General features: G+C 42.3%; 1 protein-coding gene across 1 annotated transcript in view; it reads right to left on the bottom strand.

The window, feature by feature from the left end:
* Positions 1 to 27,095, bottom strand: part of DNAH9 (dynein axonemal heavy chain 9) — a 329,643-nt gene that overhangs the window by 103,635 nt on the left and 198,913 nt on the right. Inside the window, exons 46-49 of the mRNA XM_025428358.3 lie at positions 14,524 to 14,666; positions 13,989 to 14,150; positions 13,543 to 13,776; positions 6,822 to 7,082 (exon numbers count right to left, since the gene is read on the bottom strand). Of these exons, the coding sequence (XP_025284143.2) occupies positions 6,822 to 7,082; positions 13,543 to 13,776; positions 13,989 to 14,150; positions 14,524 to 14,666 (800 nt within the window). The remainder of the gene's footprint in view (positions 1 to 6,821; positions 7,083 to 13,542; positions 13,777 to 13,988; positions 14,151 to 14,523; positions 14,667 to 27,095) is intronic.

Genomic DNA, 27,095 nt, shown 5'->3' with positions numbered 1-27,095 from the left:
TTCATAAGTTAGATTCACCTGAGGTTTTATTTTCTCATGCTCTATCACCTTTTAGTACCAGGCTTATCACATAACACAGGCCTTAACAAGTCCTGTAGGAAAGAAGTCTATTTAACTTGGAAATACTAGAATTTTCCCAATTATTTGATTATAAAATCTCCTTGCTAATACTGAAAGTCAAATGGTAAGGAGGAAAAGATTTATGATATATATACCAGGAGATTAATAGTAAAAATTTATAAAGTAGTAATAATTTATAAAGTAAATCATTTACTATGATTTAATAAGAAAAGAGGGAAACTCTCTTACAAGAAAACGAACAACAAAAGTCTGAATAAGCAATGGGCAAGAGAAATCTAAATATTTGAAAAGATGCCCAAATCTCATTAGAATGAAACCAACCATAATTTGAAAAAAAAAAAAGTGAAAAATGTTTTGCTCTTTTATTTAGACAAGTTAAAATGATTGAAAATGTCTAAGAATGTCAAGGATATAGGAAAGGTGATATTCAAAACTATAGACAAGAATCACCTTTTTGGACAGAGACTGGTTATTATTTATTTAAAAAAAGAGCATATTGTTCTAATAATAAATCTTTAAAAAAGGAGGTAGGGGGTGCCTGAGTGGCTCAGTTGGTTAAATGTCTGACTTGATTTTGGCTCAGGTCGTGATCTCAGGATTGTGAGATTGAGCCCCATTTTGGGGAATCTGCTGAAGATTCTCTCTCTCCTCCCTCCATACCTCCCTCGCTCGTGCTCTCTCTCAAATAATACATAAATCTTTAGAAAAAAGAGCATATTGTTGATAAGAGCTTCCTATTGCTTCTGTAACAAATTAACACAAAGTTGGAGACTTGAAACAACACGGATGTCTTAGCTCCCAGCTGTGGAGGCCAAAAGACCTCAAGTCAAGCTGTGGGCAGGGATGGTTCCTCCTGGAACCTGCTGCGTGCCTCTTCCAGCGACTGTAGGTTGGCCTCATTCCTTGGCTTGTGTCCCCACATCATATCCACTTTTGCCCCTACTCTGCTTCCCCCATCACATTGTATTTGGGGCCCAGCTGGATAATCTCCCCACCTCAGTACCCTTAACTCAACCACACCTATAAAGTCACTTGTGCCGTAAGGAGCAAAATTCACAGGTTCCAGAGATTAGGATGTGAATCTCTCTGAGGTGGAGGATGCATTATTCAAGTCTGCCATGTCATTCTACCAAACAACTGTACTTCTTATTGGCCCAGAGAAATAGTTGTGTATGCAACAAAGATCTATGCACAGGGATATTTATACTGGAAAAAAAAAACAATTAAACACTCAACAATGGATAAATAGCCAAAAAAAAAAATGGGTAAAATTATAGCATGGAGTCCTATGAAGCATTCAAGTTCAGTGTATGTACTGGCATGAAATGGTCTTACTTCATGAGAGAAAGTAAGTTGGCGTTACCCATTCATATTTAAAATATGACATATTTTATATGTGCATTTGCACAACTAAAAATGCATAGAAAAATTGCTGGAATGGATATGCCCCAGATGATGATGATGATGATGATGATTATTATTATTATATTATTATTTTTGATTTTTACTTATTTATTCATAAGACACAGAGAGAGAGAGAGGCAGAGACACAGGCAGAGGGAGAAGCAGACTCCCTGTGGGGAATCCAATGCGGGACGTGATCCTAGGACCCTGGGATCATGACCTGAGCTGAAGGCAGCTCAATCACTGAGCCACCCAACCATTCCATGTCCCATATTATTCCAGGAGTTCTCTTGGGAGAGAAATGGGGCTATAGTGTAGAAGAGGGTTGACTTTATATCCTACTCCATGTATTCTACACTATCTGAATAATTTTTTAGAAGATTTTACTTTTTTATTTGAGAGAGAGTGCATGTGCGATTGAGCAAGGGGAGGGGCAGAGGGAGAGGGGGAGAAAGAGAGATAGAGAGAGAGAGGGAATCTCAAGTAGACTCTCCACTAAGCACAGAGCCTGACGTGGGGCTTGACCCCACAACCCTGGGATCATGACCTGAGTTGAAACCAAGAGTCAGACGCTTAAGCGACTAAGTCACCCAGGTACCCCATGAATAATTTTTAATAATGAAAATGCCATTATATATTATTTGTAAAATAAAGTAGCTAGCTCATGGTAAGAAATACATAGGGAACAAATAGAATATTCTAGCTAAATTTGTCAAGGGGAAGAGGCCATGAAATTGCAAGCAAAACCATTCCTCCACTAAGGCAGGAAAAGTTACACTGGATTTATTTCAGTTTAGCTATAAAAGTGAAATAAGACTGCCAAAGCAAAGACTTACTACCAAGCTCAGATTTACAGGTGTTCTTTATGCATTAACTACAGATTTATTTTTAAGTTTGAAAACTATAAGAAAACAGGGAAGTGGTCAGGAAATACAGGGTCCTGTGAATGCGGACGGTTTGAGGATACTTCAGGGGTCCTTGGGTCCATGAAGCAACAGCGCCCTCACCACGTGCAGTACAGGCTGATCCATTCCACTTCACCAGGTGCGGGGCGAGGGGGACGGGTGAGATGGGTGGAAGGCGTCAAAAGGTACAGTTGTAAAAGAAATAAGTCCTGGGGTGACTACAGCTAACGATATTGTGCCGTAGATTTGAAAGGAGAGGAAATCATAAAAGTTCTCATTGCACACACAAAAACCTATTAACTATGTGTGGTGATGATGGATGTTAACCTGACTTACTATAGCAATGATATACCATGACTATTACATGTCACTTATACCACAATTAAAAAAAAATGCTGTCTGAGGCCCCCCTCACGCATCCTGTGATCTGTAGACTGTAAACAATGGTCCACAGGTAAACTGCAGTGATGCCATGGGCTGTTAACGATCTCGGTCAACCCACCTGGAAAGACTCATGGTCAGATCACTTTTGGAGGAGCCCACTCGTGCACCATGGCTCAGAGACTCTGCACCTTTCTGCACATCCAGGTCTCTGCAAACACTGCTTCCTTCTGGGATGCTCTTCTCTACTCCCTCCTCCATCCAGTAAAATTCTCTTCCTTATAGTCCTTGCTTCATGGGCTTTCTCTTCCCTAGTTCCTACCTGGCCAGCCAGTTAGCCATGTCATCTTCTGAGCTCTTGAGCCACTGAAATTTTAGTATATTTCTTCTCATGTAATGCATGCAGGGAGTTTAACTTTGTTTAACAAACTCTGAGAGGGCTGCAGGTCTTGGAACAAAGCACATGCCTGATAGACTCCAACTCCAGCTTTCCAGAAGCCATGCTTACAATTTCTTCTGCTTCTTCTAGATTTCACTCCTTATTGATAAAGAACATGCCTATGTTGCTATATTTTTTCCCATTTTATTTGCAGTGGCAAGGAGCAGAGGAGGAGAGAGAGAGAGAGAGAGAGAGAATCTCAAGTAGGCTCCTTGCTGAATGAGGAGCCTGATGTGGGGCTTGATCTCATGACCCATGAGATCATGACCTGAGCCAAAATCAAGAATCAGATGCTTAACAGACTGAGCCACCCAGGCACCTTCTTTTCATTTTAGACTTTAGCAAGTGTCTTCCTACTTAGAGTATGAATATTTAGCTATGTTTACTGTCCTCTTTTCCCTCCTAATTATTATGGTTATATCGAATTTTTAGTTAATGTTCAGTATGATTATGACATGATTGTAAATATTGTTCACCTTGGGTTACATTTTCTTTCTTGTATATTCTGAGGGTTTTTTTATCTGAAATTAGTTAAGTGCTTTTATTACTTGTTCTTTGTGGGAGTAAGTTTTGGGCAAACACCTGACAGAACAGGGTGGGGGTCTTCTTGGGGGAAGAGCACTTCACATAGTGCCGACTGCTTGTTCAGAGGCCTTGGAGTGGGATTGTGCTGGAGTGTCTGAGACACAGCAAGGCCAGTGCAGAGGAGGTGGTCAGGGTGACAGGAGGAAGACAATCATGTTGTACCCAGAAGGGAACTGGGCAAAATTGTAGGGTCTCGTGGGCCACTTTGGATTTTATTCTGAGTAGGATGGGAAGCCAATGGAAGATTCTGAACAGAGGGATGATGTGGTCCAACTGCTCTTTTAAAAAGATTACTCAGGTGGGGGCACCTGAGTGGCTTGGTAGGTTAAACCCCCGACTCTGGATTTTGGCTCAGGTCATGATCTCAGGGTCCTGAGATCAAGCCCCGTGTAGGGCTCTTCTCAGCGGGGAGTCTGCTTCTCCCTCTCCCTCTGCTCCTTCCCCTGCTCTATGTCTTAAGTAAATAAATAAAATATTTTTTAAAATGACTCAGGTGGGTCACCTCTGAGCTACTTTTCATACATTCTGTCATTTTATCCCTATAACCTAATGGGAGTTGTGTCACTGTTACCACCCTTGCATAGATGAGGAAACAGGCTGAGCAGAGAGAAAATCATGCCCAGAGATACATCCAGTGAACAGCACAGCCAGTATTTGGACTCAGCTTATTTTAGGAAATCTAACCTCCTGTGTCAAAAGATGTTATGAAAGGCACCTGCCTTATTAGTAAGACACGGTCAGCAGACAATTCACATGTGTGCGTCAGTGAAGTTGTCTTGTGGTGCATGATCAAAGAATCAGAAAAAGGTGACACTGATCTAGAATGTAAGTTTGAGCTTTAAACACAGAGAGGGTTGAGGCAGGAGGAAGGGTGGTGGCATGGAGGGGTACACAGCCTCACCAGTGTCCAGGAGGTGCAAGCGGATGCCACCGTCCAGGGATGGGAGAAGACTGGCCTGGCCCTGCTACCAGGTTCAGGCTGAGAAGTGGTGGCATAACTGGGCAAGCCCTGCAATCCTAGTCCATCCCTCACAGTACCCAGTTTCCTAGTAGGAAATCTGGTGATTTCTCCTGATGGGGGGTCTCTTTAGGGCCGCTTAGGCCCTCAGTGCCTTAGCCTTTAGAGCATAAAAAATAAAAAGCCCAGAATGCATAATTCTAGAGTTCTTCATAAAAAATCCTTGAACGTGGGACACCTGGATGGCTCACTAGTTCAACATCTGCCTTCGGCTCAGGTCATAATCCTGGGGTCCTGGGATTGAGTCCTGCTTCGGGCTCCCTGCAGGGAGGCTGCTTCTCCCCCTGCCGGTGTCTCTGCCTCTCTCTCTCTCTCTCTCTCTCTCTCTGTGTCTCTCATGAATAAATAAATAAAATCTTAAGAATCCTAGAATGCAATCATCTCAAATTACAATTTATATGTAACTGTATGCCACAGGCTTCTACAGCGTTCCTAATTCCGTTTTAGATTTGCTGAAGCCCGAAACTGCTAGATGTTACCTTCCAGGGTGACGCAGGAGAAGAAAGTTTCAGAAGGCTCGTGTTTGCATCTCAAATGTCTCACCTGCACTAAATATGTCAAAGCATCAGGCAGGTGGAGATGAAGAGAGGCCCACTGGTGAGTGCCACCCACCCCACCTATAAGGGAGGATGTGGGGGTACAGTTTGCGTGACACAGTGGCCTGGGGTCTAGCTCATACCCCAGAAATTGAGAATGCGGGAGAAAAGCTGGCTAGTTGCCCCCACCACGGAGCGAGGGAGATGGTGCTGCAGGGGTGGCTGATGCCCTCAGTGCATTTGCGGGAAAGGAGGCACAGGTGACCCCATGGATCAGAGGTGAGCTCTCGCTCAGGGGAGCCAGCACAGGTTGTCTTAGATCTCGGCCAAGGGGCAAGTGAACCGCCAGACTCCCAGGAGGAGAAGTCACCATGTGAGCATCCTAACACAGACAGGGTCAGCTTTTGGGGCCCCCTCTGAAGCTTGCTCCCTGTGACTGGAGTCTGCTCCTTTCTCTTCCCTCCTTCCCCCTGCCCTTCAGCCATGGTTATCCAAAAGGGAGAGAAGCTTAATCTGTGAAAAATAAAAGAAGCAGCTAATTACCATCCCCCTAGTACACACAGACAGGGATACATCTCAAGGGAACCCAAATAAAAGTACCCCGTGAATACATCTCAAAGGTCACGCTTGTTGTACCAGATGGTTACATATAGGACTTTAACTGACACATGGCTACATATTGTTGATATTTGAATATCTGCTAATTTTGTTTACATAGCGTTTTTTTTTTTTCTTTTCATATTTTGGAGCCAACATGTGTTTGAGTCTCAGGTCTTAAGAATTTTCTCAGGGCTTTATAAGGCTCATGTGTCCTGTCGTATGTAATGGGTAAAATGACCATGGGCTACGGAGCTGAGTGTTTCTGGAGCTGGACTGTGAGGGTGTGAGTTTAAGCCTGGCTCTAATAGCGAGTCTATGACTCTGGGTAAGCCGATCTTCCCCTCAGGGCCCAGGCTTTGTCATCTGTGAAGTGGAAGGTCTGGAACACTGGGCATCTCCTGTTCTGACTGGTTCTCAGACTCAAAGGCCTGGGATGTCGTTGGTACTCTGTAAAAGCCTGATAGATCGTCAGTGTAAATGAATGTTTGCAGGGGTACCTGGGGGGCTCAGTGGGTTAAGCGTCTGCCTTTGGCTCAGGTCATGATCCTGAGGTCCTGGGATCGAGACCTGCATCAGGCTCCCTGCTCAGTGAGGAGTCTCCTTCTCCCTCTCCCTCTGCCCCTCCCCTTAACTCATTCTCACTCTCTCTCTCTCTCTCAAATGAGTAAATAAAGAAAAATCTTTAAAGAAAATAAGCGAATGTTTGCTTAATGAATAAAGCAGTGACAGCTGGATCCTACCTTAAGCCTCCAACTTTGCCCTTGGATCTTTTTAGGGCACCAGGGTACCAAGCTGTCTTTGGGTCACAGGGGCCACTTCCTGCCACCCCCACCACTGTGAGAGGTAAGCAGCAGGACAGATGATCCTCTTACCTTATTGAGGGTGTTGAGAGCTGCCTGGGCGGCTGCAAGTGCTGGCTCTGCTTTGGCCAGGTCCTCCTCACAGTCCTTCTGCTTCTGCTTCACCTCCAGCATGATGACAGCCACCTTCCGCTCCTCCTCGTCTGCAATGGCTTTCTCTCGGCTCACCTTTTCTGTCTCTATGCCGACCACCTGAATCAGCTTGTCCGCATCCTCATTCTTTTGCTTCAGCTCTACTTCCTGGGCAGCCAGCTTGGCCTTCAGGTCATCCACCTGCAGCAGAAAAGCACCAGGTGGTCCTGGGGCTCTGACCCTGCAGAGAAACATGCCAACTCCCGACAGGAAGGGGCAAAGCTGAGCTCTCATCTGGGACCAAGAGCCCTGGGACCAAGGCACACTGGACTCCCTCTTCCTCCTCCCTCTACAGTAGACATGGTAAGAGATTCTAGGCAACACATGCCTTGACTTCTCTTTCCCCTTGATGCTTACATGACCTAGGCTGCTTCTCACTGACATTGCACTTGTATCTTATAAAACTCCATGTGTCTCTCATGATGCTTTGCTCATAGTGGGCATGTCATAAAAAAAAAATCAGTCATTATTTAATTGAAAGTGGCCAATGTCTGGTATGCCAAGAATTTTGCAAGCTATAAAAAGTGAGTTATTTACTGCACATCCTGAGAGATCGAATGTATGGACAGACAATGGTCAGTAAATGGTAAAAGTAGAACTCTGACCCACAACCATGACCCTCCTGGTGCCCAGGAGACCAACAATAACTACAATAACTAGCTCAGGAAGCCAGCCTGCTGTCTGTAAGTCAGATGAGCAGGAAGTTAGATGCCCACCTCCAGAACAATCCAGGAAGACAGACAAAAACCTCAGTAACAGTGGCTCCAATGGCCAGAACTCAATTAATAGTCGACAACTTCCTTAATTCTTTTCTCTGGTTCCAACGTAGGACCAACCCGAGAAAGTCGAACACGCTCCCCTGACTGCTCACATAGGGCACCCCATTTCCTAGTGCCCACCCCCAGCTTCTGCAGGCCACCAGCCTTCCTCAGGACACACCCGATACCCTTCCCTTTCTCCCCACCATGAAGCTCTCCCAGGCCTCTGCGGCCTTTGAGTCTCGGCCAAAACTGGGTGCTGATGGCTGCCTCTTTTGCTAGAATGAGCTCTGAAGAGAGAGCATTTGTTGCTTCTTATTTGGTTGGTCTTTGTTTATGTCTACAATCCCAACAAGACAGATGTTGGCCAAGTAAAAAGGGGACTGCAAGAGTCCCAGTGGCCCAGACCAGAACAGAACTGGCTCTCCATCCAGCTTCCATATTCATAGTCTTTTTGGAGGAAATACTAAAGTGATAGTAATACCAGCATGTCAGAAATCACCTATTTCTCGAGGAGGGATGGTTTTCTCTGTACATTCAGGTCAGTGGAGGGTGGTGGTTCTCAGAGTGTGTTTCCCAGACCACCAGCAGCAGCATCACCTGAGTAATTGCTAGAAATGTGAATTCTCTGGCCCACTCCAGACCTCCTGAACCAGAAATTCTGGAGGTGGGTCTGGCGATCTGTGTTTTAACAGGTCCTCTGGGTGATGCTGATGCAAATAGCCACCTGGGTTTGATAGTCACTGGCCTGGTTTTATGGCCCTTTTACATGCAAAGAGAAGACTCAGATTTGTTTATTTCTTGGAAGTAAAAAAGCCACTTGTATTTGCAATATGGCCCATAAACTTTACATGGCAGGATGACCTTCTATCTCTCATTTTTCTGCAGTCTATTTTCATACAACAACCAAAGATTACTTCAGAGCTCCTGGAACACGTTAAAGAGATTCAAATGCTTTATGATGCAAAATGCATAAAGGGAAAAATAAAACAGAGGCTTAGATGCTGCTGATAATTCCCTTTTCGCGGCAGATCAGAAGAAAAGGAAAGCAGAGGGAGAAGAAAAAGAAAGCTCTTTAATTTTGTTGTATTCATGGAAACTGGAGACTTTTTGTTAACCTCAAATGAAGGCCTGCTCCCTAGAACGAGTCTTATATGCCCGTGCTGGAAGGTTAATCCATTTCTATCTCCCGTCGTTCAGCTGCAGGGAGTTATTTCTACAAGGACAAAGATGCAATTGTAAATCAAAATGATTGAACCACATAATCACTGCAGTCAGCAAACACACCAGTAACTTTTTGTTCCTTTTTAAATCTTGGGAGATTTGAGAAAATTGGAGAGTTGGTTTTGGGTTTTTTTTTTCCTGTTGTCATTTGTTTGTTTGTTTGTTTTGCTGATTGCAGATAGGGTCTATGACCTCAGGTCCAAGGTCACCAGCATTGTGGAAGGGAGCTTGATAGCTCTTCAGCTGTGACTTGGAGGGTCCCTCCAAGACATAATGGGGCCGCTCCCCAGAGAGGGCATAAGTCAGGCTCATTTTATGGCTCTTCTTCAATAGAACAGGACGTTGAAATAGGTCACGCTAAAATTTCCTCTTCCTTTTTTCCTTATTCAAAGCATTCGAGCCCCTCTTTGGCTTTCTTCCTCTTTAGGCACCCCACCCCCTACCCCTGGGATAGGAGGATCAAGAGGGAGAGCATCACAAACAACAGAGGAACCCTTTCCACCATCTTGTCAGCACCATGAGTGTTTTTGGGTGGGGGTGATGTCAGCTGAGTGGGGTGACAAAAGGCTGGTGGTGAGACACTCTCCCTTCTTCAAGGACCAGGAATATGATGCTAAAGAGAAAAGCGAAACTTCCTAGGCCTTTCCCCCTCAGAACCACAGAAAGAGGAGAGAGAACCCAGGATAATCAAGAGCCATCCCTAGTGTGCAGAAGGCTGGAGGCCCAGAGATATTTTCCTTCCTACTCTGAGTCCCTCTGGTCACCTACCATGTTCTCATATGAATTCACACCTCACATAGGCTATTCTCTTAGAGTTTTCCCATCTGCCTGCCTAATAAAACCTTCTCATCCCTGTTCTGGATACAGAGTTTGAATTTCCTCTGGGGAACATTCCCTTCCCAAGTCCTCATAGTTTGGGTGGAGCCGACTCCAGTGGTTGGCCTTGGAACCTCACTTGGTCAAGAGAATGTCCAAGTCACAGAGGACGGTTCAAGTATGGGCAAACCAATGATCTGAAGGGGCCAATCAATCAGAGCCACTGAACATTTATCCAGGAATTTGGCAGAAAATCCAGGGAAAGACAAACTCCTTCTTACAATAGGGTTGCAAAGCAAAGAGAGTGTAGGTCTGTGGTTGCCAGGGCCATGGGGGTTGCTTCCCTGAACAGGGATGCTTACTGAGGATCTAGCTCCAGCCCTGTCTAAATTAAGCTCTGTCTCTGAATTTCCAGTTATCTGAACCAACTTGTTTTGACTAAACCAACTTCAGTTGGATTTTGGTCAGCTGCCATCAAAAGGATCCTGATAAATATATCACATAATCTCAAAAAAAATTTTTTTTCTCTCTCTCTTCCCTTCTCCTCCTGTCTTTTCATTTCCTTCCTTCCTTCCTTCCTTCCTTCCTTCCTTCCTTCCTTCCTTCCTTCCTTCCTTCCTTCCTTCTTCCTCTCTCTCTTTCTTTCTCTCTCTCTCTCTCTCCCCCTCCCTCCTTCTCTCTCTTTTTAAATGTTAAGTGAACTTGAATTCTTTTTTTTTTTTTTCACTTGCAACCAAGAGTATTGATGAGCATATCATGGTAAATTATTGAACCTGTCGACTTTAGGTAAGTTTGGTGGCCTGAGATTATTTGAAACCCCAAAATAAATCGAAGAATCTCCAGACAGACTTGAAGAGTAAATTGTAAAGGCAGGGAATTTGTAACAACATGTAGGCCTTTTATGAACATTTCTTCAACCCAATAGCCCCCCTTCCTCATGAGGACTCCTAATCCAGAAGTGAAGCTGAGAGTGGGTTCTGAAGATGCCAGGAGGGGACAGAGTGAGACCCCCAAGTCAGAGCTGGGAGTTCTGACTGTGTCAAGAGAAGGAAGAGAACAGAAGTGATGCCAGCTGTGAAGCTTTCATCTGAGGCAGCAGCAAAGACAGACCGTGCCACCCAAAGACCCAGCAGAATCAGCCACTGTCAGCAGAGCCAGTGAAGGGCTCACCATACCATGTGGCTTCATTAGCTGCTTCTTGAAACCACCACCACCACCACCCAGATGGGAAGGAGCAAAGGATCCTTCACAGGGAAATAGTTCTGGACCAGAAAAGTGGCATGCTCTGATTTATATTTTGAAAGGATCACTCTGACTGCTCTGTTGATGATAGACCAAAGATGGGCAAAAGGAGAAGCAGACAAATGAGTTAGAAAGGTACTATGGCTGCCTGGGTTAAAGACGCCAATGGCCCAGATCAAGGGAGTAGCAGCATAGAAGGTGCACGGTGGTGGGATTCTGGGCGTATCTGAAGATAGGGCCAACAGCGAATTTGTGTTTGGATACAGGGCATGTGAGAGAGAGAAATTAGGAGAGTCAAGGACAACCCTAAGTATTTGGCCTGATGGGCTATGCGAGAGGTTGCGGTGAAGCAGGTTCAGGTTGGGGGAGACATTGTAGAGTTAAGTGTATTAAAACAATCTAAGTGAGAAGTGTCTAAATCAAGGCATTGAAAACAGGCTTACAGCAAGAGAGGTACATGTGAGAGATAAATAGAAAAGTACAGAATTTGTTAATTCTTAAATGAGACAAGGAGAGGAATGTAAGGTAACCCCCCGGTTTCTAGGTAAGTGGGTAGATGAAAGCACTACTCACTGAAGTAGAGAATCTTGAAGGAGAAGAAACCAAAATTGATGCCAGGACTGGTAGAGCTTGGTTCACCTACGGTATAACCAGTCTTCTTCTGGGATGATCGATAATTGCCAGAGAATAGGGGAGAGGAGGGAGAACAGGGGCTGCTAGGGGTGACAGTATTCTGAGGGTACCATAGGTGGGGGGAGACTGGAAGAGGAAAAAAGTGACAGATGTTAAAAATAATCTGGTAGGACTGCATTCTGGGATTCTATCTTATGCTGTTTCCTAGAAGTTCAGAGATTGAGAGTACTAAAAAGCACTGGGAGAGAAGATGCTACCTTTCTACAAGATGCCAGGTAAACTGCTAGGGCCTTGGCTGTTTGCATCTGTGTCCCTCCATCTGCCCTGAACTTCAGCTCTGGGAAGGGGTGCGGTCACAGCACACAAGGAAACGGAGGAGCTTCATGGACAATTGTTACCTGTCATCAGTAGACAAATACCAAGTTTGAACAGATGTCACCACACCTGAGGGTAAATGAAGAAAAGGAAAGGGTCTTTGTAGAAATACGGAACAAGGAAGAGAAAAGCATCTAGAAGACTAAGAACAGAGCTCTGAAAATGATGCATTACTGAATCTAGAAAAAACATCAGGGAAGCAGTCTGCCATCATTGGTAGGATGATTTCTGTGACACAGTGGCAGGAAAACAGGCCGGAAGAAAAGAGCAATAGGATGTGTTTGAAGGGAAAAAGGATGAGATGAGGAAGGGCTGTTAGGATATTAAAAATGTAAGAACATAACTAAAGTCTTCACTGGATGCACAAGCAGCAGAAACAATATTACGCACTATTAAATTAGAATTGTTGAGGATAAACGTGAGAAGCTTTCCTAGAACAAAGAGGAAAAAAGCCAAAAGGATGAGATCAATGAGTGAGAACATAATAGATACAGGTTGCAGAGAAGCCATCTAGCAAATCATTGCTCTTTGGAGGAGAGGCTAGAGCAGATGAACAAAACCTGATAACAGAAGAAAAATGGCCTGAGTAGAAGAATTCTATGTGAACAGATTGCAAGGGCTCATTGCATCCCATGAAATGAACTGAAATCCTCTGGACATATTACAACTATGATTCAAGACATTCAAGTGGGGAGAGAGGACAAGTCAGAAGAAGCAAATTCAACAGTTATTGCAAAGGTAAAGCTCTGAAGCAATGATGACAAGCAAAAGGCTTAGAGATTGACAGGAATGTGTGATGCCTAAGAATTGATAATGATTTTAGTTTTGTGGTACAAATGCAGCAAAACTACACCCCCTTCCTGACAGGCTGGCTCTGCTAAAAGCAAACAAAGCACAGAAGGGAGCCATGAAGGGACTGGCAATGTTTGATAGGCATGAGCAGGGGCAGAGAAGTTGCTAGAATCATCCCCCAATTCTCAAGGGAAGAATGGGAAATTGAAATAAACTTGTTCCCTTTGGAAGAGTAAGTAGAAAAATATTAGGAGGACAGGCCCATGGGGGCCTTCTTTCAACGGCCTACCACTTAGGAATATAAGAAGAAATGCAAGAAATGAGACAGGATTTCAGAAATCAGGTTCCAGTGGTGCTTTGATGGATGACACAGCAAGACACAAAGAAGCAAAAGAAAATTGGGATATCTCTACAACATCTCTCCCAACCATGTATCTCTTTTGGTTTTGAAGATGGAAGGGAAGCAGACTGGAGAGGAAAGGATGTAGCAGAAGAGAAAAGGGGTAACAAGCAAGAGGGAAGGGGTGCTCCAGAGGATTCCATCAGTATGTGGGAGCAGACCAGATTGGAAGCTGGCAGTGTGCCCTTCTGCAGGGAGAGCTTGGCCTTAACTTTTGGAATGGTTTCTGATGACACCATTGGAAAACCATACATGATTTTCAGGCCTGGACTGTGATGCCTTTGGTTCCCTGGAAGGGGGTGCTCTCCCCCGCTGCCCCCCAGTGCCCTGCAGGCAGGAGCGAGGAGAGACCATCACCCACCTGGGCAGAGGTGCTGTGAAGCTTCAGCAGCCCGTTCTCAAGACGCTCCATTTTGGACTTGAGCTCTTTTCTGTTTCTGTGCAGCAAGCTCTGGTAGAGTCTGATGAACTCCAGGAACGATTTGGGAGTTGTATAGTTGTAGCGCTGCTCATTGCTCAGATAAGATTGGGATGTCTGGTTGACACTTGTGTGGACAAAAGCCATGAACTTGCTAATCGACTGCTTGACTGTGGGCTAAGATTGAAGAGTGGGAAATAAAAAGACTGTCTGGACATGAAGACTGGAGGTGATGTTTGCCTCACCTCACTCATCCCCTCCCTACATGGAAAGTTTTGCTCCAACAACTCTCTCCAAGCCCAAACTGGAACCCTGAAACTCTGGACATGGAATTCTTTGTACCTGAGGTGGTGAGGACCCCTTGAGGAGTGTCTTCTTTGCCCTCTCACCTCAATGCCTTCTGTGTTCTGCAAGAAGCGGAGGCTGACAGACTCCAGTGCCTGCTGGGGCCACTCATGGAACCAGTTGATGGCCGTGCAGTTCACAATGGCTGGGAACTTCCTGCTGCGGACTCTCAGCTTGTTCCCCACAGGGGAGAAACAAAGAGTCACCTGAGAAACAGAAGGGCAGGAGAACCAAGAAGGTATCAGAGAAGTACTCACAGAGAGACAGATATGGCTTTGGGTTTTTTATTTCCCAGAAAGTTGGGAAACACATCCAGCAGAGGAAAAGTATTGTCAATAATAGCCAGGCTTCTAGCCAAGAAATTAAGAATGCTGGGACTGCATGAGGCAAGAGGGAACTACTGCCCTTGGAGCAGATGAGAAGGGCAGCCTTGCAAAATTGCTCAGGCTGAGAAGGGCACTCCACCCTCCCTGCCCACTCCCAGTATAATCAATAAGGATGACTGTGTCCAAAATATCATTAGAGGCTCTCAGGAACCATCTTTGGTCCGCCTACCCCGGGCAGTAAATCCTTCTATACCTTCAGTTGTCGTCGGACCCGATTTATAAAGAACTTCCAGCAGTTCTCTCTGTTGTCAACCAGACCTTGGCTCTTGACCTCATTCTTCACACTGCTTATGATATTTTCAACTTCATCATCAGAGTAGAGGTCTGGGATCTCTCCTGAGAGAAATGGAACACAGATGGGCAGCTTTGGCAACTCTCTGCATGATGCAATTGGACACAAGAGGTTATCCAACCTTGAGACACAGAGCCTGTGATTTTTTGGCCATGTCCCACCACTCTTGCTGGTGGAATGGACAAACACCACATCTACTCCAAACCCAAGGCAGGGGGAGGGACGATACTTTAAAGAATGGGACAGGGTACATGGTATCCTTTTGTCCTGGGCCAGCAGCTGGTAGCACAAGAGCTTTCAACTCTCTTTACTTCTTTTGCCTAAACTATTTATTTACTAACTACTATTGGTAAAAATTTTGCCTCTGAGGAGCTTAATATTTAGTAGGAGAAATAAAACAGATGTAAAATACCTAGAAGACCACAAGTGAAAAGAGCCATGAGAAAAATACAGATAAATCCACATATCGATGAAGAATGAGCTATCCCTTTCTATTAGAAAAGAAAAGGAGAGAATAAGATTCAGGGAATCTAGTATATGATAAATATGGCATCTTACAATCAGCGGCGAAAAAATGAACATTTAATACATGTATTAGGAAAGCTAGGATCTGGAAAAAAACTATTTGGATAAATTCCAAATGGATCAATACTTAACTATATATATAAAAAAAGAACTATAAAAATGGCAGAAGAAATGAGGAAAATACTTTTATAACCTTTGAGTGGGGAAGGCCTTCTTAAGTGTAACTCAAAATTGGTTCTACACAAATCTTAAGATTATTTGTTCCAACGCTCTGAAGAAAGACCCCAAATAGCCAGGGGAATATTGAAAAAGAAAACCAGAGCCGGGGGCATCACAATGCCAGATTTCAAGTTGTACTACAAAGCTGTGATCATCAAGTGTGGTACTGGCACAAAACAGACACACAGATCAATGGAACAGATTAGAGAATCCAGAAATGGGCCCTCAACTCTATGGTCAACTAATATTCGACAAGGCAGGAAAGACTTTCCATTTGGAAAAAGGATAGTCTCTTCAATAAATGGTACTGGGAAAATTGGACAGCCACATGCAGAAGAATGAAATTAGACTATTCCCTTACACCATACACAAAGATAAACTCAACATGGATTGAAGGTCTAAATGTGAGATAAGAATCCATCAAAGTCCTAGAGGAGAACACAGGCAACACCCTTTTTGAACTTGGCTACAGCAACTTCTTGCAAGATACATCCATGAAGGCAAGGGAAACAAAAGCAAAAATGAACTATTGGGACTTCATCAAGATAAGAAGCTTCTGCACAGCAAAAGAAATAGTTAACAAAACTAAAAGACAACCTACAGAATGGGAGAAGATATTTGCAAATGACGTATCAGATAAAGGGCTAGTATCCAAGATCTATAAAGAACTTATGAAACTCAACAGCAAAGAAACAAACAATCCAATCATGAAATGGACAAAAGACAGGAACAGAAATCTCACAGAGGAAGACACAGACATGGCCAACAAGCACATGAGGAAATGCTCCGCATCACGTGCCATCAGGGAAACACAAATCAAAACCACAATGAGATCCCACCTCACACCAGTGAGAATGGGGAAAATTAACAAGGCAGGAAACCACAAATGTTGGAGAGGATGTGGAGAAAGGGGAACCCTCTTGCACTGTTGGTGGGAATGTGAACTGGTGCAGCCACTCTGGAAAACTGTGTGGAGGTTCCTCAAAGAGTTAAAAATAGATTTTTCCTGTGACCCAGCATTTATACTGCTGGGGATTTACCCCAAAGATACTGATGCAGTGAAATGTCAGGACACCTGCACCCCGATGTTTATAATAGCATGTTCACAATAGCCAAACTGTGGAAGGAGCCTTGGTGTCCATCGAAAGATGAATGGATAAAGAAGATGTGGTCTATGTATACAATGGAATATTCCTCAGCCATTAGAAATGATGAATACCCACCATTTGCTTCAACATGGATGGAACTAGAGGGTATTAGGCTGAGTGAAATAAGTCAGTCAGAGAAGGACAAACATTATATGGTCTCATTCATACGGGGAATATAAAAAATAGTGAAAGATTAAAGGAGAAAGGAGAGAAAATGAGTGGGAAATATCAGTGAGGGAGACAGAACATGAGAGACACCTAACTCTGGGAAATGAACAAGGAGTAGTGGAAGGGGAGATGGGCGGGGGCATGGGGTGACTGGGTGACGGGCACTGAGCGGGGCACTTGACAGGATGAGCACTGGGTGTTACACTATATGTTGGCAAATCAAACTCCAATAAAAAATATACAAAAAATGTGTTCAGAACACTTATATTAGTTCACAGTTGGGCAAAATTGTCTATTTTATATGCCGATTTTATAGTATTTAATATCTCATGTAATTGATTAAATACTGTACTAAAAGTGAAAAAAAGAATAACTCAAAATTGGCATATTTTTAAAAAAGATAAATTAGATACATATAAATGGATACATTTTATGTACAAATATAAATTTTATGTAAAATTCTTTTATATATATATAAATATTATCCAAGCTTTAAAAAAAGGAAATCCTGTCATTTGCAATAGCATGGTGGACTCAGAGGGCATTACATTAAGTGAAATAAGCCACAAAGAAAGAAAAACACTGCATATCACTTACATGTGGAATCTTAAGAAAGAAAAAAAAGTCAAACTCATAGAAACAGAGTAGAAAGTAGTTGCTGGGGGCTGGGGGTTGGAAGAAATTGTCTGATAAAAAGGCACAAACTTTCAGTTATCAGATGAATAAGGTCTTAGGATCTAAAGTATAACATGGAGGTTATAGCTGATAACACCAAACTGTATGATTGAAATTTGCTAAGATATAGAACTTAAAGTTCTCATCCAAAAATTTTGAACAGGTGAAAAAAAGAAAAAAAATTTCCTCTGATTACAGTTAAATACTTAATTTCTTTAATATGTAAAGAAATTCTCCACAAATAAAGGAAAAAGTTAACAATACAATTGTAAGATGTGGTGACAGATACGAAAAGAGAGCTCATGGTATGGAAATATAAATCTCTCTTAAATATTTGAACAAATTCTTTATCTCACTTGTAATAACAGGAATGTACATCAAAACTATGTTTACTTTTTGGTTTGTACAAATGAGACTGGCAAATATGAACACTCAACCTCACTTGTAGTAATAGAAATGTACTTTAAAACCATGCCTTATTATTTTTACAAGATTGGCCAAGTTCTGAAAGTTAAATAAAATCCCGTGTTAGTGAGGCACTATATGATGGATATATCTTTTAAAAGATCCTAACTAAATATGTAAAAATAAATATATGATAATCAAGTAACATTTGTCCTAGAAATGCAATGATGGTCACGTCTTAGAGAAATCTATGAAAATAATCCACTAAATACACTAAAGAGGTAATACAATATTACCATTACAAAGACACATAAAATTTCCAAATACTGTGAGCAAACTAGGAATAAATAAGAGTTCTCTTAATCTATAATAGATGTCTATTGCAGACCCAAAGCAAACATACCAAATGATGAAATACTAGAATATTCTCTTTCAAATCAGGACCAAGACAAGTATAACTGTTATGTTTTCTATTCAACATTACACAAGAGGTCCTAGACTATGCAAAAAAATCAAGGAAAAGAAAATGTATAAGAATATTTAAGGCAATAATTAAATTACTATTGTTCAAAATCTAATTTTCTACACAGAAAATCTAAGAGAATATACACATAAACCATCAGGACTCACAAGCATGTGTTCAACAACAAGCTTGCTTGATACAAATCAATGTTGGAAATAAAAGGGAATTTCTGTACTTAAGACAAAGAAAGTTACTTTACTTTTTATATCTTTTTAATTGTTTAACAAAATATTTATTGGGGATCCCTGGGTGGCTCAGCAGCTTAGCACCTGCCTTCGGCCCAGGGTGTGATCTTGGAGTCCCAGGATCGAGTCCCACGTCGGGCTCCCTGCATGGAGCCTGCTTCTCCCTCTGCCTGTGTCTCTGCCTCTCTCTCTCTCTCTCTCTCTGTGTCTCTCTTAAGGAATAAATAAAAAATATAAAAATATTTATTTTAGAGGATAGGGGAGAGAGAGAACACAAGTGGGAGAGGCAAAGAAAGAAAGAATTCAAGTGGATTCCCCACTGACCATGGAGCCTGATGTGAGGCTCAATCCAAGGACCCTAAGATCATGACCTGAACTGAAACCAAGAGTCAGATGCTTAACCAACTATGCTACCTAGGTGCCCCTTTCATATTTTTTTAAAAATATTTAATTATTTTTAAGTAATCTCTATACCCAACATTGGGCTTAAGCTCATAAGCCTAAGATCAAGAGTCACACATACTACTAACTGAGCCAGCTAGGCAACCCCCAAAAATGTTACTTTAAAAGTTAGGATACAAACAGAAACTATGAGATAGGTAGTAATATATGAAAATATGTGCAAGATCTTGGTATAAGAAGTGTAACATACCCCTGAAGGGCATAAACAAAACCCTAAATAAATGGAAAGAAAAATTGTGCTCAGGGGAGGATGACTCAATATTACCCCCATCATAAAGATGCAATTCCAATAAATAAAAATCAGATGGTTTTCTTTCTTGATCCTGACAAGCATACTCTAAAATTGTATACAGAGGAGCAAAGGATAAAAAACAGCCATGACATTTCTGAAGAAGAACCAGAGGGATGGACTTGCTGTACCAGAAGTCGAGTCTCCTTATAAAACTATGTTATATAAAACCATGTAAAATTGGTATGGGCCAAATGAATAGAACACTGAGGGTAATAACTTAGAAATAGTCCCAATTATAAACAAGAAACTGATGTTAAATACTGGTGTGCAGCCATGAGATGGATTAATCAATATGTGATGTTAGGATAATCCATTATTAAGATTAAAAGTTAAAGGAACGCTATATAGAAATAAATTTTAGGGGCACCTCGGTGGCTCAGTTGGTTAAGTGTCAGACTCTTGATTTTGGGTCAAGTCATGATCTTAGGGTCGTGAGACTGAGCCGCAAGTTGGGCTCTGTGCTCGGTGGGGAGTCTGCTTGAGATTCTCTCTGTCCCTCCCCCCTCCTACTCCCCTACTTCTCTCTCTTTCTCTCCCTAATAAATAAATTAAAAATAAATTTTAGGTGGATTCAAGACATAAATATGAAAAGTAAAACAGTAACAATTTATATTTTTAAAGATTTCTCCATATATTTTAAAGAGAGAGAAAGAGAAAGAGTGGGTAGAGTGGCAGAGGGAGAGAATCTGGAAACAGACCCCCATTGAACATGGAACCTGACACAGGGCTCGATCCCACCACCAATGAATGGAAATCAAGAGTCACTCAACTGACTGAGTCACCCAGGTGCCCCCAAAACAGTAATCATTTAGAAACAAAATGCAGGAGATAACTTTTATCATGTTGGATAGAACAAAATTTCTTTTTTTTTTAAAGATTTTATTTATTTATTCATGGAGAGAGAGAGAGAGAGAGAGAAAGAGAGGCAGAGACACAGGCAGAGGGAGAAGCAGGCTCCATGCTGGAAGCCCGATGTGGGACTCGATCCCAGGTCTCCAGGATCACGCCCTGGACTGAAGGCAGCGCTAAACCGCTGAGCCACCAGGGCTGCCCCTAGAACAAAATTTCTGAAACACCACAGAGCATTAAAAAGAACTGTTAAGTTTTACAGCATTTAAACTAAATCAGCATGACAAAAGTCAGATGCAGACTTCAAAAGGTACTTACAACCCATGTAATGAACAAAGGGTTAGTATCCAGAATATACAAGGAACTCTAATCCATAGGAAAAAGAAAACAAAAACAAAAAACAAAAACGAAAAACAAAAAAACCAACATAAAACCCCAAGAGCAAAAGGGCAAACCACATAAACAGGGAACTCACAGAAGATGAATAGATAGTAAACCCATGAAAAGATGCTCAAGATCACAAGGAAAAAGGGAAAGAAGATAGTGAGATTTCATTTCACGCCCATTGGCAAAAACCAGTAGGTCAGGGAAAGCAGTTGCTGGCGATATTGGGAGGAAACAGGTGTTCATGCACTATTGGTCAGAGAGGAACTGTACACAGTCACTCTGGACAGCATCCTGGCACTTTTTATAAAGTTGAAATGCACATACCAGACAAAAGAGCAATCTATGTTTTGGGTACCTATCGTAGAGAAACTCTTGCCCACGCACACTGGAAGTTTCTACTTTGCAACATCATTCATAACTACACAGGGGTGGGGATTATTGCTTTCTGTGTGGCTGGAAGAATTTGTAAGGAAATCTAGAAAACCGTAAAGGGGAGAAAGTAAATGTGGGTGGTGAGAGCATGAAAACTATGAAGGAGAGTCAGAAATTGGGAAAAAAGAAGGGACAGAGCAGGGTTCTGAATCAGAGGCTGTGGGGCGGGGACTCCTGGCTCAAATGGAAGAGTTGGTCTTGGGGAGGAGAGATGGTTATCTCAGAGGAGAGGAAAAACTTATACAGACATGGAGAGGGGCTGTGGGGTCTAAGGACAGTTGTGAGGATCACACTAAGCAACCAGGTCTTTTTTTATAAAAAAAATTTATTTATTCATAAGAGACACAGAAAGAGAGGCAGAGACATAGGCAGAGGGAGAAGCGGGCTCCCTGAGGTGAGCCCAGTGCGGGACTAGATCCCAGAACCCCAGGATCATGACCTGAGCCAAAGGCAGATGTTCAACCACCAAGTCATCCAGGTGTCCTGGAACTGGGTCTTCTCAATGAGAGAAATTCCCCCATAACTGACACAGAAATGGGAACATCATAGAAATGCAGGAGGTTGAAGAAGCTACTGGGGCCACCCTACCCATGTTACCTCCTTGTGGACTTGGATGAGGTCCTCAAAGGTGGGTGGCTTGGCAAACGGTCTATAACTAATTAGAGTGACGGGAATTCTGATTTTATATCACTGCAGCTGTGGCACTTCCTTGAACTACTTTATCTGAAGGAAACTCATGCCAGCTTCCAATACATTTCTGGCCTTCATAGTCTGACCACACTAACCCAGGCAGGAGTTCAGTAAGGATTTTATACTAATTAGACTTAATCGTTTCAAAGGTCAAAATGAAAAAAAAAAAAAGGATTATCATGAAAGCGATCACTTACTTTCTTCCCTTAATTGGACAAACTTGATTTAACTCCCATTCATTAAGCTATTTTGTAGCATGCATATAAAACACTCTGAGCTATAACTTGTTAAAACTAAGGTCTTATTAATGGAACAACCCCATTCTGTCTCATTTGATAAAAACAGAGGTCAGAGGAAACTCTAAGAAAATGAAATAGTATTTAGCATGTGTTGGGAATTAAGGAGTTCAGAGAAGTTTTAAAAAGAGCAACAACACTCAGATGGAGTTGACATGACCCATACTCATCCAGGTTCAGGAGTTGACTGTATTCCTTCTTCCTTCATGTCTACGCTGGTCTGTATTCTTTTTTTTTTTTTTCCCTCACGTCTCTGATAATCTGCATTCCTGTCTCTGTTAACTTTAGAGCCCTCCTGCGAGGACTTCCATTCTTTCTTTCTTTCTTTTTTTTTTTTTTTAAGATTTTACTTATTTATTCATGAGAGACAGACAGAGAGAGAGAGAGAGACAGAGACAGAGACACAGAGATACAGGCAGAGGGAGAAGCAGACTTCATGCAGGGAGCCTGATCCTGGAACTCAGGATCACGCCCGAGCCAAAGGCAGACACCCAACCGCTGAGCCACCCAGGCATCCCCTCTTTGGTTTTAGAACATCTGTAATAGCACGGTCTGTATCCTTTGCCTTTCTATTATTCAAAATATGGGAGACCTAGGTTCTTTTTTTTTTTTTTTAAGATTTCATTTATTTGAGAGAGAGAGAGTGAGAGAGAGTGAGAATGAGCAGTGACTCCCTACTGAGCAGGAAACACGATTCTGGGACTCGATCCCAGTCCCCTGGGATCATGACCTTAGCCAAAGCAGACACTTAACCTACTGAGCTACCCAGGTGCTCCAGTTCTGTTGATGTTTTATGTATAACATACTTGAAATGGAAAGTCCAACTATAGTCTATAGGCTAATCTGGCCTGCTGCCTCTATGTGCACGGCCTGGAAGCTAAGAATGATTCTTACAATTTTAAATGGTTGAAAAAATTAAAATAATAACGCTTAATGACTTGTAAAAATTATAGGAGATTCGAATTTTACTGTCCATAAATAAAGTTTTATTGGTCACAGCAGCAATCACTCATTTACATATTGTCTATGGCTGTTTTCCCAATAAAACAACAGAGTTGCATAGCTGTGACAGAGACTATCTGGTCTATAAAACTGAGGATATTAACTTTCTGACCCTGGATAGAAAAACAAATTTGCTACTCTGGTTTATGTGATACCCATAGGGCTGAGAGGCTGAAAGCACCAGGCCATTGGAGACTTTCTCTGTGCTCTAAGGATGTTGCTGTCTGCCACTAGGTCCCAAGAGCCCTTAAGAAGAAGGTCCCCAGATGGAACGTAGTGCCTCTGATTTGGGAGCAAAGTCTGTATCTTCAAGTTGTTCCTCCAATTTCTCCTGACAATATAGCTGTCATTTATTGTGTGACATAGGTAGTTACTAAAAGCAGGGGATTGAACTGTGGAGGGGATTTGGAGACGTGAATAGAGGCAGAGCCTATTTAAATATTTGAAAAGTTTCCTCCTAAGGCCAAAATTTGGGAAACATTATTTCTGCCTCCAATTTGTGCCATCATTATTGTGCCCTGATACTTTCCAAGTCAGACTCATCTTCTCTGTGCTCCTGTGGGATTTTCAGAGGCCATAACTGCTTCTGGAGGAGGAGATCCTTATAGTTTTAAATGCTTCTGTTAGTTGGAGCTTGATGACAAAACAGATGACGCTAAGGTAAGGCTCTGGCCTCATTTTTCCAGAACATTTCTCTGGCCTCAAGGGAAAGAGAGAAGGGGAGTGTGGTGGCTGTTTCAGGACCTGTGCACCTCACTCTGCATGCCTGAAAGCCATCTCAAAGCACATGTGCAACAGTGATATCTAATACATAAGACAGCACATCATTCTCATGATATCACACACCTTAGTTCAACAAATTCCTCCTGAATACTAATTATGGGACCAGAGATGTGGTAACTATTGACAATATGAATGATGGAGGGTTATAATTCTATCAGCATTGTTTTATTTCCTAAATTGGGCAGTAGTTACTTAATCATTTTCCTTTTGTATCCCTACGTTATTTAATAACAAAAAAAAATCGGGATCCCTGGGTGGCGCAGCGGTTTGGCGCCTGCCTTTGGCCCAGGGCGTGATCCTGGAGACCCGGGATCGAATCCCACGTTGGGCTCCCGGTGCATGGAGCCTGCTTCTCCCTCTGCCTGTGTCTCTGCCTCTCTCTCTCTTTCTCTCTCTCTGCGTGACTATCATAAAAAAAAAATCAACCAATGACAGACAATATAGTCTCTGCCTTTTGTAAATTTACAATGCTGTTTCAGTACAATGGTGGTGTGTGCAGGCATGGAGTGCTGTAGAAATGTGGAGGGGTTTTTCTCACTCTTAGGGGTGACAGTGATCAGTGAAGATGTTCTAGAGAGAGAATGCTCAAGATAAATTTTGTGCTATGGATAGAAGTTAATCCGGACAAAGGAGGAGAGGGCATAAAGCTCAAAAGAAATAGTATAAGGATGTTAAGGAAGTATAGTGTGTTATTTCAGAGAGTTAGGAATTACTAGATCATAGAGCAGGTCAACAGCAGGGTATTTTCTTGGATTTTTCTCCTGCGTTTAGTTAGAAACCAATGAAGAAACTATTTTAGAAAGACCTTTTGGAAGCAGTGAGGAGAATGGATTAGAGGAAGTACTGCCTAGGAGGTGGGGGATGAGTTAAGAAGTGTCTATATTTATTGGAGTGTCTGGGTAACTCCGTTGGTTGAGCATTTGACTCTCAATTTTGGTTCAGATAATGATCTCAGTATCTTGGGATTGAGCCCCGCTTCAGGCTCTGTGTTCAGCAGGGAATCTGCTTGAGGATTTCTCTTCCTGTCTCTCTGATCCTTCCCCCATTTGTGCTCTCCTTCTCTCTCTCAAGTAAATAAATAGATCTTAAAAAAAAAAAAAAGAAGTGTCTACATTTGTTGAAACAACAGATGAAAAGATCAGTGGTGTAGTTACGATAGCTATGATTTGGATTCAGGAATGGCTAGCTAAGGGGTAAAATGGGTGGCAGTTGATTATCTCTTGGGTAGAGATGATAATGGAGAGGTCAGTAATATAGGAGAATGCACAGGGACATAGTCTCAAAAACTTATGTGGAAATTTAGCACCATGTGAAGGAAAGGAAAGAATGATTATTCATATCCTTTGGCATTTCTGTTTGGTAGCCGGAGAGCCAACCAGGTGCTGATTTAAATTTCCACATCTGTGGTTTGAGGACACATCTGGTGGAGATCATAAGTATTTTCAGGGGATCTGGTGCATGCTGGATGGCTTCTCTTTTTGTCCCACACTTTGTCTTTTCTCTTTCCAGGGAGACTGGGCCAGATCTCCATATATGTAAAGCAAAAATGGCCCATCAGGATATGTAGTTCTGGGTCTTATGGGAGAATAACAATCCAATAGCAAGTCTGTTATGAATATTTCCAGACTCCAAATTTTCTTTTCTTTTTTTAGAAAGAGAGTGAGTGAGCACACATATGAGTGGGGGGAGGAGCAGAGGGAGATGGAGAGAATCGTGAGCAAGCTCCATGCTCAGTGCAGAGCCCAATGTGGTGCTTGATCTCACAGCCCTGAGATCATGACCTGAGTTGAAATCAAGTCAACTGCTCAATTCACTGAGCCACCATGCACCCCCCACATTCCAAATTTTTATGTGATGGGTGAAGATTACTAACACATCAACTCTGGATCTAATCATTTTAGGATTCCGGATGATGAGGTGATCTTTTCATGTTCTATATACTGACAGGATACTGGCTCACATATGAAAAGGACAATTTGGTTCAGACATGGAGAGGCACAGGACTTTTTAACAAGGGAGCCCCAGCTGGTTATAAACTATTTTGATGCGCCACATAAAGAGTGTATGATACTCATCTTTGAGTGCATCACTTACCGACTGGAACACGGGAGCTTAATAAGTGGATCCTGAATATATGAAGAAATGGAAAGTGATTTAGTTTGGGCCAGGGAAGAGAAATGTTAACTTTGGAGGGAAATTTAAACCTTTTGAAAAGCAGAAGGAAAATCCCAACATAAGATCCCAAAATAAAATAAAGTATGAAACCTGGCAGAGTTTGGAAAGGAAGAGACACCACACCTGGAGCAGATGAGGTTGTCTCAGCTTAGACTGCAGTAAAATGGACTTTCTGGAATGTGTGAAAGTTGGAGACAGTTGTGCTGTACTAAAAAGCCAGGGAATGATTCCATTTCCTCCCTTGAGATTAGGATTGGGCCTTGCTGGTTCTGAGTTTGGTTTAAGAATGAAGAGAAGACATATTTTATAAGAATTTCTTAAATACTTGGGTTTGATGGCCAGTGTGCATTCTTCAGGAATTATTATAAAATAGGGCAATAAGGATATAGCAAAATCTGGACTTATCAGATTCAGGAAGGACTAGATTTTCACACATAGTTTCACCAGCAGCTACATGATGCCAAGGTGGGGCTCTGGCAGCCGAGAGAAGTGATTCAAAGATATGTTTCCTTTGTTTCTGATCTGTATGGCCACCCAACTTCTTAGGCAATTATGTACCTTTTGCTAATTAAGCTAAGAACTATACTTAATTTTTAAACTTTGCATGGAGGATTTCTTCCTGTCAATCTGTAATCCAACTGAGATGCAACTGGCATAATGATAGGTTCTGAAATGTTTGGTTAGTGTCAGAAGTGGGATTCAAGCACTGAATTACCATTAGAGTTTGATTTTGGAAATGGCATCAGGAAATCAAGGAATAAAACAATGAGCTAAAGGAGTGTGAGAGGAAGCCAGAGAGCCTATGGCATCATATTAGTAGGATATGGAGGAGGATATTTTGGGGGGAGAGTTGAATCAGTGGAATACACTCACTGTACCTCTATCTCTAAACTAATAGGACTTATGGATAACTAGAGAGGGATGAGCTCATGGCAAGGTAGCCTGACACAGTGTCACAGTCTGCCCTGTGTTATCCAAGAGTGGAGGGATTGCACAACCCCACAAAATTGAAAAATGAAGGGGGTGTGGAGGTCCTGAGGAATTCCTGAAGCCCTCTCTGGACTGGCAGTCAATTAATTTCTAGCAAATTATTTATTTGACAGGGAAAATTAGAACTAAGATATGCTCTAGTTCTCCCTGTCAAAGTGGCTAAGAACAAAGAGAGGAATATCAGAGAAGTATTACTTCTAAGTTCACCTCCATTTTAATGGGTGCATGTAAATCTTATTTTTATATAGAAGATTTAAAGGAGGAATA

This window comes from Canis lupus, chromosome 5 (genome assembly GCF_003254725.2).
Source record: "Canis lupus dingo isolate Sandy chromosome 5, ASM325472v2, whole genome shotgun sequence".
Lineage (NCBI taxonomy): Eukaryota > Metazoa > Chordata > Mammalia > Carnivora > Canidae > Canis > Canis lupus.
Note: the sequence above shows the minus strand (reverse complement) of the source record. Positions and strands in the feature narration are given on the sequence as shown.